This window comes from Pseudophryne corroboree, chromosome 12 (genome assembly GCF_028390025.1).
Source record: "Pseudophryne corroboree isolate aPseCor3 chromosome 12, aPseCor3.hap2, whole genome shotgun sequence".
Classification (NCBI taxonomy): Eukaryota; Metazoa; Chordata; class Amphibia; order Anura; family Myobatrachidae; genus Pseudophryne; species Pseudophryne corroboree.
Genome location: NC_086455.1, coordinates 163270806 through 163290607, shown reverse-complemented (window position 1 = coordinate 163290607; position 19802 = coordinate 163270806). Strand labels below are relative to the sequence as shown.

At 47.0% G+C, this 19802-nt stretch overlaps 1 protein-coding gene across 1 annotated transcript in view; it reads right to left on the bottom strand.

Annotated features, from left to right (window-relative positions):
• Positions 1-12865: 12865 nt before the first annotated feature.
• ERO1A (endoplasmic reticulum oxidoreductase 1 alpha) overlaps positions 12866-19802 on the bottom strand; it is a 31466-nt gene continuing 24529 nt past the window's right edge. Inside the window, exons 13-16 of the mRNA XM_063948400.1 lie at positions 16558-16627; positions 16060-16146; positions 15847-15980; positions 12866-13732 (exon numbers count right to left, since the gene is read on the bottom strand). Of these exons, the coding sequence (XP_063804470.1) occupies positions 13675-13732; positions 15847-15980; positions 16060-16146; positions 16558-16627 (349 nt within the window). The 3' untranslated portion in view covers positions 12866-13674. The remainder of the gene's footprint in view (positions 13733-15846; positions 15981-16059; positions 16147-16557; positions 16628-19802) is intronic.

Here is a 19802-nt window from a genome sequence, read left to right as displayed (position 1 = left end):
TCGTTTTTGCGTCCTGTTTTTGCGTCCTGTTTGTGTGTTCCAGCAGCTTCCGCACTGATGGTTTGTTGCAAAAAAATTGCATTTTTAATGTGCAGGAAGAAAGGTTATTAATGTCTAGCCCTGGCCTACACAGTGTTGCGTCTTCTCGCCGAGGTGGGGTGCAGAATATTCCTTTATCAGGGGCTTCCAGAAGTCTCATCTGACATTCAGGACACATGGGTTTCTATAGGCTGCACTTCTTGGATATTCTGGGTGCAGATGACGGGGAAAGCAACATTTTCAGACTCTGGTCATATCTTATTGCTTCTAGATATGACCAGTGTACCATGTAAGTGGTATGCAATATGAGCCTAATGCAGGTATACTGGAATGTGCGCTGGAAATACAGCCTACATTTATTGGGATTAATATAAAGGTGAAACGGAGGCTACTGTTGTCACTCTGCCATTAATGAAACCTCTTCCTGACTTGGTCAGTGTAGCTGTCCCTAGTACGCTAGTGTGTAAGTGTCCATACCAGTTACGGCAAGCATACTGAAAGCAAAGACTTCCACACAGGGCTCTGAGCCACTTATACAACTATGAGGCATAATGTACACGTTGATGGACGTCCTGATATAACTCTGGCTGTAAATGGAGCCTTAAGTGTCTTGAGAAAGGGGGCAACTGTTGGTCACATCTAGCAAGGAGTAAGGCTGGAAGCTGCTAGTGACTCACTAGCACAGTGAGCAGATGGTGACATGGAGAAGATGGCTATTGGTAAAAGGCAACAGTGGTTGTAAGTCTATAATACAGAACTGCGATGGCCGTAGTGTGTGAGAATAATGAAAAACCAGAGCCCAACGGAAGATCAATAGGGGGTCATTCCAAGTTGATCGCTCGCTAGCTACTTTTAGCAGCGGTGCAAACGCATAGTCGCCACCCACGGGGGAGTGTATTTTCACTTTGCAAGTGTGCGAACCCTTGTGCAGTCGAGCGGGACGAAAAAGGTATTTTGCAGTTTGAGTAGCTCTGGACTTACTCTCAGCCCTTGCGATCACTTTGTCTTTTTTTTTTTTTTAGGTCCTGAAATTGACGTCTGACACCTGCCCTGCAAACACCTGCGTTTTTCCAAAAACTCCTTGGAAACGGTCAGTTGACACCCACAAACGCCCTCTTCCTGTCAATCTCCTTGCACTCGGCTGTGCGAATGGATTCTTCGTTAAATACATCACCCAGCAATGATCCGCTTTGTACCAGTACGACGCGCATGTGCAGTAGTAACCTGTCTGCTGCGAAAAATGGCAGTGAGCTATCAACACGGAATGACCCCCCAATGTTCATTAAACCTTATATGAGATTGCTTGGATAAATGGATGTGAGCAATTATAGCCATATGTGCTGGTAGAACATCTTACCAAAACCATAGCCATGGATATGACAACATTCCGTTACACTGATTCAGCGGACTTTGGGAATGGTGGTCTGAGACTGGCTGCTTGGTCATGGCTGCGCACGCCTCCAGTGAATGGTTCTCGTGCTGATGTTATGTCCAGAAGTGGTTTGGAACGCTGTAGTGTGGTGACGCCGAGGGACAGTTCACGCATCTCGGTACTCAGATGTCTGCTTGTGTGGATACGGCTGAGCTGCTGCTCTTAGACCTTTTTCCATCTAACAATAACTGCGCTTAGTTGAGTAAGGCAGCAACATCTGGGCAAACATTATAAAGGTGTGTCATCCTATGATGTTGCTACAATGAGTTTCTGAGTTCATCAGTACAACCCATTCCCACTACTAATGTGGTGGTGGTTGAAATAGCAGAACACTAAGTAGAGAGGTTCTCGTCACACCTCTGTGTAGATGATTCAAAGCAAGTGCAGATGATTCCACTCCTCTCTCTTGTGGACAGGTAGTCTATACTGGAAGTGCTGTGGAGAGATGCACTGGCCAGTACTGCCATAGCGTCTGGTATAGAAGATCTAAAGTATCTAGAGACAGTCATTAGGGTGACAGAAGTTGTTTCAGTTTTCTTGGTGCCATTTTGTATGTTTTACCATATCTAAGCACAATTTATGGAAATGTGTACGTTCGCCACAGGTCACTATTCCCAATTGTAGTCCATGTGGCTTGTAAATCAAACAAATGTTAGAAGAAAAAAAAAACTTGGTGACCATATGGGGTCTACCAAATGCATGTTGACCTAGACATTGGAACCTATTGCCACGGAGTCAGAGTGTATTTACATCTGCTGAAACCAATAGGCGAATTTAAAATCTGTGTTACTCCTGCCCAGGGGCACCATACAGTGAATTGACGTGATTGGGCAGAGGCCAGAAGTATAGCCTGCTACAGTACACAGTGGTACAGGGGCAGCCGTTACCCCAACTGCATAAGAGGGTAGCTCTTGGGCAACAACACTGGTGTATGGCTTCAGATGGTACTAAAGAATGAAGTTTGAGAACTAGTCTAATGGTTTTGATTGTTGCAACCATATTGCAGATGGTCAATACTGGAGTATATGCAAGGATCTACTTTCACCCAGAGCTGGAGCAGAAGGTATGAGAACCATGCCGAAAGCCAATATACACCCACGCCACTTACCCTGTTATGTTAGGATGCAAGCTGTAGAACATGGGATCTCTTACCTCTCTATATTCTGTCAAAGTCGGAAAATATTCCAGTACACACATCACGTACTAACCACACACACACGCCCGCTGCGCGTGCACATATCTGCAATTTGCGTATGGTCGCTCCCGCGCGTGGGATGGGTATTTACGGCCGAGTTTGTGAACGCATGGAGGGTTATCAAAACATTACATATTTAATCCAAATAGTGCACATTGTACACACAGCCCCCCCTGCACCACATCAGAAAGAAATAGCTGTTTAAAACGGTTACAGAACAAAGGGATTCACCTTTACAGGATAGGAGGGGACAGAACAAGGTTACAAGGTGGTGTTTGGTATCCAGCTGTAGGGTGTTTTAAGGGAAACATTCTGGTGTTGGTTTTTGAGGAAGATCGCATGTTCCTGAGGATAGTTAGGTGCAGAATATAGGTTTAAACTGTATTTACTGTATATTATGTATGCGGCGGGAATCCAGAGGAGACCACCCACAAGAGCAGTTAAGAAAGACATCGCCCACCTTTTCAAATCAACCTATGACCTCTCTTGTACAGTAAAAGTGCATTCCTGTGTCCAATGGACAAAGGGATTACAGTATCCATTGTATTGTTTATGGAAGTAGTGCATAAAAAGCCTGTTGCTGCCTGGCCGGTCAGAAGACTCATAACGCTATCTACCTGATTAGCGGAGGACTGGACCAGGTTGCGCAAGCGAATATTCTCACGTATGTACATTGACTGTAGCCATTTACTCTGTTGTATTGTAGTGTATAAATTGTATTGTTATCCCCTTCCAGATATATACGCTGATGTGTCGGAGCCCAGTGTTTTAACTACAAATCTGTGTTGTGTCCTCTTTTCCCTGCTAAGGTTTAAAGCGTGTTACATTACCTAACTGTATAAGGTTTAAGAGTGTATTGATAAGTTGTGTACGCACTGCAGGTACTTTGTACCGTCAGCGCTGCATAAGGTTTAAGGTGTAACATCATTGCAGTGCTTTGCTGTATAAGGTTTAGAGTGTAATAATAAGAATTTACTTACCGATAATTCTATTTCTCGTAGTCCGTAGTGGATGCTGGGGACTCCGTCAGGACCATGGGGTTTAGCGGCTCCGCAGGAGACAGGGCACAATAATAAAAGCTTTAGGATCAGGTGGTGTGCACTGGCTCCTCCCCCTATGACCCTCCTCCAAGCCTCAGTTAGGATACTGTGCCCGGACGAGCGTGCATAATAAGGAAGGATATTGAATCCCGGGTAAGACTCATACCAGCCACACCAATCACACCGTACAACCTGTGATCTGAACCCAGTTAACAGTATGATAACAACGAAGGAGCCTCTGAAAAGATGGCTCACAACAATAATAACCCGATTTTTGTAACAATAACTATGTACAAGTATTGCAGACAATCCGCACTTGGGATGGGCGCCCAGCATCCACTACGGACTACGAGAAATAGAATTATCGGTAAGTAAATTCTTATTTTCTCTAACGTCCTAAGTGGATGCTGGGGACTCAGTCAGGACCATGGGGATTATACCAAAGCTCCAAAACGGGCGGGAGAGTGCGGATGACTCTGCAGCACCGAATGAGAGAACTCCAGGTCCTCCTCAGTCAGGGTGTGCCCCTGACCAAGTAGCAGCTCGGCAAAGTTGTAAAGCCGAGACCCCTCGGGCAGCCGCCCAAGATGAGCCCACTTCCTTGTGGAATGGGCTTTTACTGATTTTGGCTGTGGCAAGCCTGCCACAGAATGTGCAAGCTGAATTGTACTACAAAGCCAGCGAGCAATCGTCTGCTTAGAAGCAGGAGCACCCAGCTTGTTGGGTGCATACAGGCTAAACAGCGAGTCAGATTTTCTGACTCCAGTCGTCCTGGAAACATATATTTTCAGGGCCCTGACAACGTCAAGTAACTTGGAGTCCTCCAAGTCCCTAGTAGCCGCAGGTACCACAATAGGTTGGTTCATGTGAAAAACAGAAAACACCTTAAGGAGTTTTGACGAGTCCTCAATTCTGCCCTGTCAGAATGAAAAATTAAGTAAGGGCTTTTATATGATAAAGCCGCCCATTCTGACACACGCCTGGCTGAAGCCAGGGCTAATAGAATCTTCACCTTCCATGTGAAATATTTTAATTCCACAGTGGTGAGTGGATCAAACCAATGTGACTTTAGGAAACTCAAAACAACATTGAGATCCCAAGGTGCCACTGGGGGCACAAAAGGAGGCTGTATATGCAGTACCCCTTTTACAAACGTCTGAACTTCAGGCACTGAAGCCAGTTCTTTCTGGAAGAAATTCGACAGGGTCGAAATTTGAACCTTAATGGACCCTAATTTTAGGCCCATAGACAGTCCTGTTTTCAGGAAATGTAGGAAACGACCCAGTTGGAATTCCTCTGTAGGGACCTTCTTGGCCTCACACCACGCAACATATTTTCGCCAAATGCGGTGAAAATGTTTTGCGGTTACATCCTTCCTGGCTTCGACCAGGGTAGGGATGACTTCATCTGGAATGCCCTTTCAGGATCCGGCGTTCAACTGCCATGCCGTCAAACGCAGCCGCGGTAAGTCTTGGAACAGACAAGGCCCCTGCTGGAGCAGGTCCTCTCTTAAAGGTAGAGGCCACGGTTCTTCCGTGAGCATCTCTTGAAGTTCCGGGTACCAAGTCCTTCTTGACCCATCCGGAATCACGAGTATCGTTCTTACTCATCTCCTTCTTATGATTCTCAGTACTTTTGGTATGAGATGCATAGGAGGGAACACATACCCTGACTGGTACACCCACAGTGTTACCAGAGCGTCCACCGCTATTGCCTGAGGGTCCCTTGACCTGGCGCAATATCTGTCTAGTTTTTTGTTCAGGCGGGACGCCATCATGTCCACCTTTGGTTTTTCCCAACGGTTTACAATCATGTGGAAGACTTCCCGCTGAAGTCCCCACTCTCCCGGGTGGAGGTTATGCCTGCTGAGGAAGTCTGCTTCCCAGTTTTCCACTCCCGGAATTAACACTGCTGAGAGTGTTATCACATGATTTTTCGCCCAGTGAAGAATCCTTGCAGTTTCTGCCATTTCCCTCCTGCTTCATGTGCCGCCCTGTCTGTTTACGTGGGCGACTGCCGTGATGTTGTCCACTGGATCAATACCGGCTGACCTTGAAGCAGAGGTCTTGCTAAGCTTAGAGCCTTGTAAATTGCCCTTAGCTCCAGTATATTTATGTGGAGAGAAGTCTCCAGACTTGATCACACTCCCTGGAAATTTTTTTTTTTTCCTTGTGTGACTGCTCCCCAGCCACTCAGGCTGGCATCCGTGGTCACCAGGACCCAGTCCTGAATGTCGAATCTGCGGCCCTTTCATAGATGAGCACTCTGCAGCCACCGCAGAAGAAAACACCCTTGTCCTTGGAGACAGGGTTATCCGCTAATGCATCTGAAGATGCGATCCGGACCATTTTCCCAGCAGATTCCACTGAAAGGTTCTTGCGTGAAATCTACCGAATGGGATCGCTTTGTAAGAAACCACCATTTTTCACAGGACCCTTGTGCAATGATGCACTGATACTTTTCCTGGTTTTAGGAGGTTCCTGACTAGCTCGGATAACTCCCTGGCCTTCTTCTCCGGGAGAAAACATCCTTTTCTGGACTGTGTCCAGAATCATTCCTAGGAACATTAGACGTGTCGTCGGAAAAAGCTGCGATTTTGGAATATTTAGAATCCACTCGTGCTGTCGTAGAACTACTTGAGATAGTGCTACTCCGACCGCCAACTGTTCTCTGGACCTTGCCCTTATCAGGAAAGCGTCCATATTTCTTTTAGGAAGAATCATCATTTCGGCCATTACCATGGTAAAGACCCGGGGTGCCGTGGACAATCCAAACGGCAGCGTCTGAACTGATAGTGACAGTTCTGTACCACGAACCTGAGATACCCTTGGTGAGAAGGGCAAAATTTGGACATGTAGGTAAGCGTCCCTGATATCCAGTGACACCATATCGTCCTGGTTCGCTATCACTGCTCTGAGTGACTCCATCTTGATTTGAACCCTTGTATGTAATTGTTCAAATCTTTTAGATCTCACCGAGCCGTTTGGCTTCAGTACCACAATATAGTGTGGAATAATACCCCTTCCCTTGTTGTAGGAGGGGTACTTTGATTATCACCTGCTGGGAATACAGCCTGTGAATTTTTTCCCAATACTGCCTCCCTGTCGGAGGGAGACGTTGGTAAAGCAGCCTTCAGGAACTTGTGAGGGGAAGACGTCTCGAATGTCCAATGTACACCTGGGATACTACGTGTAGGATCCAGGAGTCCACTTGCGAGTGAGCCCACTGCGTGCTGAAACTCTTGAGATGACCCCCCACCGCACCTGAGTCCGCTTGTATGGCCCCAGCGTCATGCTGCGGACTTGGCAGAAGCTGTGGAGGACTTCTGTTCCTGGGAATGGGCTGCCTGCTGCAGTCTTCTTCCCTTTCCTCTAACCCTGGGCAGATATGACTGGCCTTTTGCCCGCCTGCCTTTATGGGTACGAAAGGACTGAGACTGAAAAGACTGTGTCCTTTTCTGCTGAGATGTGACTTGGGGTAACAAAAGTGGATTTTCCAGCTGTTGCCATGGCCACCAGGTCCGATGGACCGCCCCTTTATACGGCAATACTTCCATGTGCCGTCTGGAATCTGCATCACCTGACCACTGTCGTGTCTATAAACATCGTCTGGCAGATATGGACATCACATCTACTCTTGATGCCAGAATGCAAATATCCCTCTGCGCATCTCGCATATATAGAAATGCATCCTTAAAATGCTCTATAGTCAATAAAATATTGTTCCTGTCAAGGGTATCAATATTTTCAGTTAGGAAATCCGACCAAGCTCCCCCCAGCGCTGCACATCCAGGCTGAGGCGATTGCTGGTCGTAGTATAACACCAGTATGTGTGTATATACTTTTTAGGATATTTTTCAGCTTCCTATCAGCTGGCTCCCTGAGGGCGGCCGTATCTGGAGACGGTAACGCCACTTGTTTTTATAAGCGTGTGAGCGCCTTATCCACCCTAAGGTGTGTTTCCCAACTCGCCCTCACTTCTGGCGGGAAAGGGTATACCTCCAATAATTTTCTATCGGAGGAAACCCACGTATCATCACACACTTTAATTTATCTGATTCAGGAAAAACTACAAGTAGATTATTCCCACCCTTCATAATACCCTTATTTGTGGTACTTGTAGTATCAGAAATATATAACACCTCCTTCATTGCCCTTAACATGTAACGTGTGGCCCTAAAGGAAAATACGTTTGTTTCTTCACCGTCGACACTGAAGTCAGTGTTCGTGTCTGTGTCGACCAACTGAGGTAAATGGGCGTTTTTACAAGCCCCTGACGGTGTCTGAGACGCCTGGACAGGTACTAATTTGTTTGCCGGCCGTCTCATGTCGTCAACCGACCTTGCATCGTGTTGACATTATCACGTAATTCCTAAATAAGCCATCCATTCCGGTGTCGACTCCCTAGAGAGTGACATCACCAATACAGGCAATTTGCTCCGCCTCCTCACCAACATCGTCCTCCTACATGTTGACACACACGTACCGACACACAGCACACACACAGGGAATGCTCTGATAGGACAGGACCCCACTAGCCCTTTGGGGAGACAGAGGGAGAGTTTGCCAGCACACACCAAAAACGCTATAATTATACAGGGACAACCCCTTATACAAGTGTTTTCCCTTATAGCATTTTTATATATGTAATCATATCGCCAAATAAGTGCCCCCCCTCTCTGTTTTAACCCTGTTGCTGTAGTGCAGTGCAGGGGAGAGCCTGGGAGCCTTCCTCACAGCAGAGCTGAGCAGGAAAATGGCGCCGTGTGCTGAGGAGAATAGGCCCCGCCCCCTTTTCGGCGGGCTCTTCTCCCGGAGTTTGTGAGATCTGGCAGGGGTTAAATACATCCATATAGCCTCAAGGGCTATATGTGATGTATTTTAGCCATACAAAGGTATTATACATTGCTGCCCAGGGCGCCCCCCCCAGCGCCCTGCACCCTCAGTGACTGTTGGTGAAGTGTGCTGACAACAATGGCGCACAGCTGCAGTGCTGTGCGCTACCTTATGAAGACTGAAAGTCTTCTGCCGCCTGTTTCTGGACCTCTGGACCTTTTCAACTTCGGCATCTGCAAGGGGGGTCGGCGGCACGGCTCCGGGACGAACCCCAGGGTGAGACCTGTGTTCCGACTCCCTCTGGAGCTAATGGTGTCCAGTAGCCTAAGAAGCAAATCCATCCTGCACGCAGGTGAGTTTACTTCTCTCCCCTAAGTCCCTCGTAGCAGTGAGCCTGTTGCCAGCAGGTCTCACTGAAAGAAAAAAAACCTAACTTAAACTTTTATTCTAAGCAGCTCAGGAGAGCCACCTAGATTGCACCCTTCTCGGCCGGGCACAAAAATCTAACTGAGGCTTGGAGGAGGGTCATAGGGGGAGGAGCCAGTGCACACCACCTGATCCTAAAGCTTTTATTATTGTGCCCTGTCTCCTGCGGAGCCGCTAAACCCCATGGTCCTGACGGAGTCCCCAGCATCCACTTAGGACGTTAGAGAAAATATCATTGCATTACTAATAAGGTTTAAAGTATATCAAGAGTGTGTACTTTGTACCCCCAGCGCGGCGTTTGTACGCTAAGTCCGTACAAGGTACAGGACTCTGTACGCAAATAGCGTACAGAGTACGTAGCGTGTGTACTAAGTCTAGTGGCCTCATGGTAAAAGTATGTTTAAAGGTATAGCTTTATGGTTTAAGATAATATCGACATTTATCAATTCCTAGGGATTAACCATATACAGCTTCAAACTGCGAGTCCCCCTGATTCTCATGGATCCTGGCAGAAGCTGGTCACCAAAGCTACGTCCACTTATATGCTAATAGCGGAGGCAGGCAATTGACTGCCGGAATAGATCCCAGCGGTTAATATACTGATGCAGGAATCCTGACACCGCTGTCTGGTTTACCCACATGGGTGGTGGTGCATGCCACCACTTGAGGGGGAAATAGAACCCGGTGTTGACACTGGGGCAGTGTCGCGAACCTGCGAGGGGACACGCTGCACTTGAAGCCAGGATCCTGGCCGCTGTCTTCCGATCGCATACTGATCCAGCTATTGGAATAAGCAAAGCAAAAAAAATACTGGTCAATGTCTGAGTATTGCCCAGGCTAGATTTTGATGAGTGAACCCCACTGTCTGAAGGGGGAGATACACCAAGCAGTGGAGAGTGGAGAAGTTGCCCAAAGCATCCAATCTTATTATTTACTAAGTCTTCAAATTGACAACATTTGATTGGTTGCTTTAGATAACTTCTCTACAGTATCGCCCACCAAGACTTGATGCATCTCCCTCCAGTGAGATGCACCAAATCATTTGTTACGAGGCAGATGGAGCCAGGCTCATCTTACGGCAGTGGTGCATGGCGATCAGTTTGTTCATTCCATTAGGAATTAATGGAGCGTTTACTGGTTGCAACACGGCATCCCTGATGAAATGAATGGACTGATTGCCATGCAGCATTGTCGTAATCAACCAGACTGCAGCCTCAAAGTTATACCTCTTTCACACTGATAAAACATAGTCGTGCGCAAGTCCTTCCCAGGTGTGACTTTGTGAGACCTCTTTTAGACAGGCGGTCTGACTCAGATTGGTGACATCACCACCAACGCATCCAGAGGCGGTGCTTGGCAAGGAGATGATGTCCAAGTGCCACCTCTTCCTATGGTGTGAATGAGTGCCACATTGACCCATTCACACCGCACGGAGAGCCAGGTCCAACCTTACTCGCTGCCAGAGATGAAATACTCCACCTGGATTATTTCATCAGGCCCCTTTCAGAGGGATCCGGTTGGAATCCCAGCTGTTGAAATACTGACGCTAAAGAGATCACAATGCCAGCGTCTGCAGTCTGACCAACAGGATCCCAATTGAGTTATTTTTGGAAAGACAGCTAATGCTTTCTAGCCGGGGAACCATACCGGATTACGGCACGTCACTGTATCCTTAGTATACATGAGACCACACAAACACTCATCATTTAAATGGCTGTAGGAAGGTACAATGACATATCAATAATCAGACTTATCAACTTGTTTATTCAGTGTGCCAACATTTTCTACAGTTCTGTAGCTGGGGGAAGGGGGCGAGAAGCGGGTTAATAAATGACACACAAACATCACATCCGGACAGATACAAGAGGCAGGTGTCTGCTCTGCTCCACTGAGCTTACAGTCTAGAGAAAGAACAAAGTGAAACATGATGGCTGCATTATAGACGCTCTGTACACACAAACAGAGCTGGGACGTAAGGGGAGATGTATCAAAGCAAGGAGAGAGAGCACCAACCAATCAGCTCTTGACATTTTGTTTCCAAACAGTCTATAACATGGTAGTTAGGTGCAGATCGGCTGATACTTTATCTCTCTCTCTTTGATAGACATCCCCTAAGTCTTAGATCAGGTGGGAACAGTCAGTGGTTACACTGCGCCAGCCTGTAATTCTACCCCAGGTGGCAGAGCCATATTATACACACATGAACATCTGGTCATAACTGCCAATGCCACATACTGTAGCAACTCATTGGGCGCTATGCAATTCTTTTCACCCCTTCCACACCTGTTCTGTTGCTGCTGATGGGCGTGGTATTGTTATTTCAGCGCGCTACCCCCAGGGTAGCGAGGGCACCCAACCCTTTACCTAGCTAAACCTGATTACTATGGGCGCAATATGCACGATAACGGGGATCACTTTAGAACGGTGATTGGGCATGGCCTATCATTTGAATAACGCAGATTGTGTTCCTGATTTTTCTCTACTTCGTTTGCTATAGCGCAACAGGTGTAGTGCAGAGAACCTCATATCGAACGCAGTCTGGGCTAGATCATTATAATGGCAACTACACTATTTGCCTCCTTTTATAGTAAGTAGGTCAGTGCACACAGTAAGAGGGTTTCTTCATCTGCGCTGAAATCACATTGTGTAATGTGAGGGCAGAACAAATAAGCAAGAAATTACTGCAAAGCGGGATTTGTGCAAATACTGAAGACTGACCAACAGCGATGGCGTCTGCGTTGTGCTCCGAGGCACCAATTCCGAAATGCATAAACGTCAACTGCATCCCGTGCTCTAAAATAATTGCAGCCCTCTGCTTGTATTGGTTTATGCAGCCACAGTGGGGGTCATTCAGAGTTGATCGCTCGCTGCCATTTTTTGCAGCGATCAGGTCGCTACTGCGCATGCACGTCATACGGGTACAAAGCAGATCGTGGCTGAGCTATGGATTTAACAAAGAATCCATTCGCAAGGAGATTGACAGGAAGAGGACGTTTGTGGGTGGCAACTGACAGTGTATAGAAAAACGCGGGCGTTTCCAGGGCGGGTGTCAGACGTCAATTCAGGCATCACAAAGACTGAAGTGATCGCAGCAGATAAGTTCAGACCTACTCAGAAACTGCACAAAATGTTTTTGCACAGCTCGGCTGCACAGGTGTTCGCATACTTGTAAAGCGCAAATACACTCCCCCGTGGACGGCGACTAGGCGTTTGCACGGCTCCTAAAAGTAGCTAACGAGCGATCAACTCGGAATGAGGGCCAGTGCCCCTACTTGTGACATTATTCAGCATCAGCCCTATCCCTGGTGCAAGAAATCACTGTGAAATAATGGAATACTGGTTCTTCTTTTAATTCTTCCCTGTTTAAGACAATGGAAAAGGTGTAGTAGCAGCTTGGTCGCTGTGAGTTGCACTGTGTTCCCCTTTATTAAGGTTACAGAACTCTGTCTGCGTGCAGCCCAGTATAATGTAAAGTGAGGCCCAACGCTCTGTGTGAGCTTGTAACACTTACCAGAGTCAGTGCACATCTCAGGGACAATCGGAGGGGCCTATGGATGGAGTTAGTGCACAAAGCTCTGCCTTTTATCTGACAGTAACCAAGAACACAGGTTCCATCAGAGCAATTTCTTAAATGAAAAAAGTGTGAGTACATCATAAAAATTTATATTATATATATATATATATATATATATATATATATATATATATAAAAAATATAGCCCCTATAAGTTGCAATTACATGTAAGTAAATACCAATGCAATCATTTCTTTACATAGTACATGCATGACTCATTTATTCCACTAGAGGGCAACCTCTTGACGTTCCTGTTCTGGATTTTAATTCTGTGCCGGTAACGAGAGAGGTGAGTAACACAGGAAAGAGAACCAACTCGCCAGGCAATAGAATAATAGCGCATTTATTAAACTGCATTTAAACAGGGTTATCCTTAAAATCCAAACTGTTAGTGGTCCCTGAGTACCCGTAGTAACAACACCCACCCATCGCTCTTCCAACAACACTCCAGGGAAAAGAAAATAAATACAATTATATATCCCACTATTACACAATATTTAAAATGATAGATTAACTAACAAGAAACAAAAAAGTCACTTTTTAGGATTCCACTGTTACAGCGACCTTAAATACTATACCAGTTGTCAGTTGGGTCAGACTGGGCCGTCTGGAGGCTGCGGCCACAGCAAGCTGTTGTGCGGATGCTTCTTAACAATAAATAAAATCTTACGCCTTGGCGACTATTATTCGGCTTTGCTTACAGCTGCAGCATTCGTACAGAGGGTGCCAGCTGCCAACGTCCTGGTACGGTATGGAACCATCGTGTGAGGACAGAGAGAGTACATGTAATATACACACTGGACAAAAATGGTGAGGCATGTGGTTTTAAATTAGTCAAACGTTCTTCTTTTCTTCTTACTTAGGATAGGGGGAAAAAAATAAGTCTGTCCTAAATGCAATTTGGTGGTTAACGCTTGGTTAGGACATCCCACGGAACTGCAGTTACAAGTCACAGTAAATAGAAAATCGTAAGCATCTTTTATTTTACAATATACACAGGAAGGTCCTGCAAGGACCAGTTTCACAGCGAGAATCTAGATTCTCAAGACTTTGACCAAAGGTTTGCTGTCAAAAAAATGTATGAGCCTGGATAGTGCAAAGTTCTGTCCTCCTAGGTCTTCTCTCCTTGCCCGTCACACGTTCTGTAGAAGGCTTTTAAAGTTCTTCAATTCTCTAATACTTGTGGAAATTCTGCAGGGAGAGATGTAAGGCGTGAGCAGGGAAATGGGACACCTGTGCGCAACCACTACAAATACCAGCAGTGCAGGCCCAGTTACGGATTGGGTATGCGTAACCGCCAGTCACTATACAGACGCTCGCCTCGTTCTGTTCCCACGCTATGAGAATAGTCCCCGCTAGTCAGCGTACCGGCTGCCCGGATTCTAAGGGGGCTGGATGAGACCGCCGGTCACATAACTACATCCCCCTAGTTACATGTACACAGCAGAGGCCGTACAACCTAACGTCATCATCGTCGCACCACTCCCTCTTACTGTGTTCTAGGTCAGGCATTCCCCAACTTCCGTCCTCAGGCATACTATGTACACACCCAGGGCATACTAGGTACACCCAGTCAGATATTTTTTTTGGTCGGCCGACAATCGGACAATTTTTAGTGAATTTTTTTTTTTTTTTAAAGTCACTGATTTTCTGCCACACTGCATTTGCATATGTCTGCCCACAAGAAGGATGACAGTGACAGGACGACACAGGAAGTATGGGCAGATTGAGAATGCACATACACTGCTAGATATCAGGAGATTGTGGACGAGATTTTTGGTTTGGGATGACAGATCGCAAAATAGATAGCTCGTGTGGCCAAGATTTTCCAGAATTATTAGCCAAACAATCTTTCGTCCACACTATACAATAAATTTGGCTAAGACAATTAATGGCAAATCGGCTCAATAATTGTATAGCTTGTACCTAGCTTAACAGTTCATGTCCTATTTCACATTATACCATACAGTGAACCCAGCTCATATTAGATCATATTCAGGAGCGGTTCTTGGTGCGGGCAAGCAGTGCCTGCTGTCACCGCCGCAGCCGGCTCCAGTGACAGACACTAGAGGTCATTATTGACCTCTAGTGTCTGTTCGGCGCTGCTATGGGAGAGATGTCATGACGTCTCTCCTATAGAGAGGAGCCACGGGAGGCCAGACGGAGCAGCAGCAGCGGTCGGGAAGCAGGAGTGGGGCAGTGGTAAGTATTGTTTTTTTTTATCTTTGTGTGTGTTTGTAAGCGGCTACTAAGGGGCACAACTACTGGGGGCACAACTACTGGGGGCCACAAGGTGTAGAACCGGCCCCGATCATATTATAGTGCCCCAAGTTACCAATTTGCCTCCAGTACACATTACACCACACCGTGCCTCCAGTACACATTACGCCACACCGTGCCTCCAGTACACATTACGCCACACCGTGCCTCCAGTACACATTACGCCACACCGTGCTTCGCAGGCAAATCAGGGAAGCTAGTAGGGAACATTATGACCTGGGTATTTATTTCCACTTTTATAGCGTAGAATTTACAAATAAGTAGACTACTGACACTGGGTTTCAAATGTTTTGCTTAAAACATCAATAATTACGCCATTTCCCCAGAGACCGTATTATAAGACCAGCGCGGACAACAGCTCTGTCTCGCTGCCGTATACTGCACTCACACTCACATACTTGGTAGCACGCATAATACGTGATTAGTCGGGTATAGACCTATTTTCTACACACACACACAATTACACTACAGACCTATGGGGGGGGGTCATTCAGAGTTGATCGCTAGCTGCATTCGTTCGCTGTGCAGCGATGAGGCAAATAAACGGTACTTCTGCGCATGTGCAGCGTACTTTTACAACGGCAGAAGTAGTTTCCCACAGGGTCTAGCGACGCTTTTCAGTCGCACTGCTGGCCGCAGAGTGATTGACATGAAGTGGGCGTTTCTGGGTGTCGACTGAGTTTTCAGGGAGTGTTTGAAAAAACGCAGGCGTGGCTGGGCGAACACAGGGCGTGTTGCGACATCAAAACAGGAACTGAACGGTCTGATGTGATCGCAAGCGCTGAGTAGGTTTTGAGCTACTCTGAAACTGCACAAAAAAGCTTTGCCACCGCTCTGCGATCCTTTCGTTCGCACTTCTGCTAAGCTAAAATACACTCCCAGTGGGAGGCGGCATAGCGTTTGCACGGCTGCTAAAAACTGCTAGCGAGCGAGCAACTCGGAATGACCACCTATGTACATAACATAGAACTCGTTTTTCTACGCACACAGCATCTCTGCTGAAGGCAGCGTTACAATCTACTGACCTTCCAAAAGCATTGAGCAGGGCCACAATCTCCTGGCGCTTTAGATGGAAGCCGTATGAAGGGCCATTTTCAGGCATATTCTGGATTTGCTTTTCAGAGAAGAGGATCTTCAGGGCAGCGCCCAATCCCTGAGTCTGCGGGACACACAGTAATGAGAGCGAGTTATGGTGACCAGAGCCCCAGGGGATACCAGGCTGTGCTCACGGTACTGACCTGCAGCTTTCCCCAGAGCCGACACTTAAAGCAGCCGACGCAGTCCATTATCCTGGAAATGTTTCTGAAGTGATGCCTGAAATCATCCTGCAAGAAATAAATACACAGAACATTGGCCATTCTCTGCGCGGGGATAAATACAGTAACAGGACAGTGATCAATGTAGCCGAGAGGGGCAATTCCCAAATGTTAGATTTCTGCATATATACATTTTCTAGTTATTTACATGTATGTTAAAGTAATAAACTCAAATAATGTTGCCAACAGTGTGAGGCTGAAAGGACGAGGATTATCCAAAATAATACAAGATCTAAGTTCTTAATCTTGTATCAACAGGTCCCGGTCAATTACAGACCGGCAAACATGCCTGAAGCGGCAGATACCTTCCAGGTACAAGCAGAAATAAGCTGCCTCCAGTGCACCCACAGGACAGACTGGGAGGCAGGTACAATTATATATGTAACATTGGAGAATCAGCAAGCAAAACGTTCTGGTTACCTTTAAACGGTCCGCCTGCTTCTTATCCCCCGCAAACAGGGAGTTCTCATCAAAGTGCAAAGGGAAATCTCTGGAATAGAGGGTTATTATTAGATATAGCGGCTCACAGACATATGGGAAATCAGAGTGATAATAACCTCCTGGTTGTGCATTTCTCACGGTACAAGAGATATACTGTAATTCAGGCTGCCGGTCCATGGTTGTGTTTCATCCAGACAAGTCACTTGTACAGTACAATCCAACATAGCTTGCTATATGACATTACGTGAGCGGTATGTAATCCCGCCGCACGGGACGCATATTGTCAGTATACCGACATCAGCATCCCGGGTGCTAGAATGCCAGCAAGAGTGAGGGGGCACGAGCGCAACAAAGGCCCTTGCAGGTTCTATTCTCCCTCTATGGGTGTCGTGGTATAGTACCCCCGTCGGGATCCCGGCGTCGGTATGGAGACAGCCGGGATGATCCCACCCAGCGATATGTTAAACGCATACCGACCTTTCCAATGTAAGCGTAGGCAAGTAAAACTTCTGGGTAAACTCTTTTCTCTTACGTCCTAGAGGATGCTGGGGTCCATTTTAGTACCATGGGGTATAGACTGTTCCGCAGGGGCCTTCGGCACTTTAAGACTTTTCAACAGTGTGAACTTGCTCCTCCCTCTATGCCCCTCCTCCAGACCTCAGTACAGTAACTGTGCCCGAGGAGACTGACAACCGAGTCAGGTTGCCATCGGGCGTGGACCGCAGCGTCATCGGGGGCGTGTGCGGAGGCGGCACTGGGAGAGGAGATAATCTCCGAGCCACCGCTCTTCAAGCTGTGACCGGGTCGCATCGATTCACACTACACCTGACCCGGTAATAACCTCTCTTTATTCCCAGGTTGAATTACCGTGTCAGGCAACCCGGGATTTCTGGAGTGACCCTTTCACACCACACAGCGATCCGTGTCATTTTACCGGGTTGATACTGGGTTATTTGTGCAGTGAGAAAGGGGTATAAGTGTCCTGAGCCACGCGATGTAAACCCGGTGCCGCTGTGTCCCAGTGCAGGCGCAGTTAGGTCCTACTAGCCGTAACTCATTCACTGGAAGTATCGCACCTTCCCAGGATCGCTCGATAGGATGTGATTTATAGTGAATATTAACCCTTTCCACACTGGGATGTGTATGATTAGACCCCAAAGTACCAACCAATCGGCTCCTGTTACTTTATAAACACAGCCTGTTAACATGGCAGAGGCCGATTGGTTGGTACTTCTCTCCAAGCTTCCCCAAATATATTATTTTAATGTCCCCCCAAAGGAGGGTTTACGGTCATTAGGTTGTCAAGACTTAGGGCAACAGTCTTTAGGTCGACCGCTATTGGGCAACATGGTAAAAAGGTCGACATGAGTTTCCCATTTTTTTAATTTTCATACTTTACGATCCACGTGAACTACAATTGGGAAAGGTAACCTGTGCAGAGCATAGTGGTAGCGGAGTGAGGTACTTTGCCTGAAGCATGGCGAGCGGACACGGGAGGGGCATTCCGAGTTGATCGCTAGCTGAAAATGTTCGCTGCTCAGCGATGATGCAAAAAATAAGATTTTACTTACCGATAAATCTATTTCTCGTAGTCTGTAGTGGATGCTGGGGACTCCGTAAGGACCATGGGGAATAGACGGGCTCCGCAGGAGACAGGGCACTCTAAGAAAGAATTAGGACTACTGGTGTGCACTGGCTCCTCCCTCTATGCCCCTCCTCCAGACCTCAGTTAAGGAAACTGTGCCCGGAAGAGCTGACATTACAAGGAAAGGATTTTGGAATCCAGGGTAAGACTCATACCAGCCACACCAATCACACCGTATAACTTGTGATAACATGCCCAGTCAACAGTATGAACAACAACAGAGCATCAGACAAACCTGATGCAACCATAACATAACCCTTATTTAAGCAATAACTATATACAAGTATTGCAGAAGAAGTCCGCACTTGGGACGGGCGCCCAGCATCCACTACGGACTACGAGAAATAGATTTATCGGTAAGTAAAATCTTATTTTCTCCAACGTCCTAGTGGATGCTGGGGACTCCATAAGGACCATGGGGATTATACCAAAGCTCCCAAACGGGCGGGAGAGTACGGATGACTCTGCAGCACCGAATGAGCACACAAGGTCCTCCTCAGCTAGGGTATCAAACTTGTAGAACTTTGCAAATGTGTTTGAACCCAACCAAGTAGCAGCTCGGCAAAGCTGTAATGCCGAGACCCCTCGGGCAGCCGCCCAAGAAGAGCCCACCTTCCTTGTGGAGTGGACCTTTACTGATTTTGGAAGCGGCAATCCAGCCGCAGAATGAGCCTGCTGGATCGAGTTACAGATCCAGCGAGCAATAGTTTGCTTTGAAGCAGGAGCACCCAGCTTGTTGGATGCATACAGGATAAACAGCGACTCAGTTTTCCTGACTCTAGCCGTTCTGGCTACATAAACCTTCAAAGCCCTGACTACATCCAGTAACTCGGAATCCTCCAAGTCACGAGTAGCCACAGGCACAATAGGTTGGTTCATATGAAAGATGACACCACATGAGGCAGAAATTGCGGACAAGTCCGCAATTCTGCCCTGTCCATATGGAAACCAAATATGGGCTTTTATGTGACAAAGCCACCAATTTTGACACACGCCTAGCTGAAGCCAAGGCTAATATCATGACCACCTTCCACGTGAGATATTTTAACTCCACGGTTTTAAGCGGCTGAAACCAGTGTGATTTCAGGAAACTCAACACCACGTAAAGATCCCAAGGTGCCACTGGAGGCACAAATGGGGGCTGAATATGCAGCACTCCCTTTACAGACGTCTGAACTTCAGGTAGAGAAGCTAGTTCTTTTTGAAAGAAAAATGGATAGGGCCGAAATCTGAACCTTAATGGACCCCAATTTTAGGCCCAAAGTCACTCCCGACTGTAGGAAGTGAAGGAAACAGCCCAGCTGGAATTCCTCTGTAGAGGCATTCATGGCCTCACACCAAGCAACATATTTTCGCCGTATACGGTGATAATGTTTAGCCGTCACGTCCTTCCTAGCCTTGATCAGCGTAGGAATAACCTCATCCGGAATCCTTTTTCTACTAGGATCCGGCGTTCAACCGCCATGCCGTCAAACGCAGCTGCGATAAGTCTTGGAACAGACAAGGTCCCTGCTGCAACAGATCCTGCCCTAGAGGCAGAGGCCATGGGTCCTCTGTGAGAATTTCTTGCAGCTCTGGA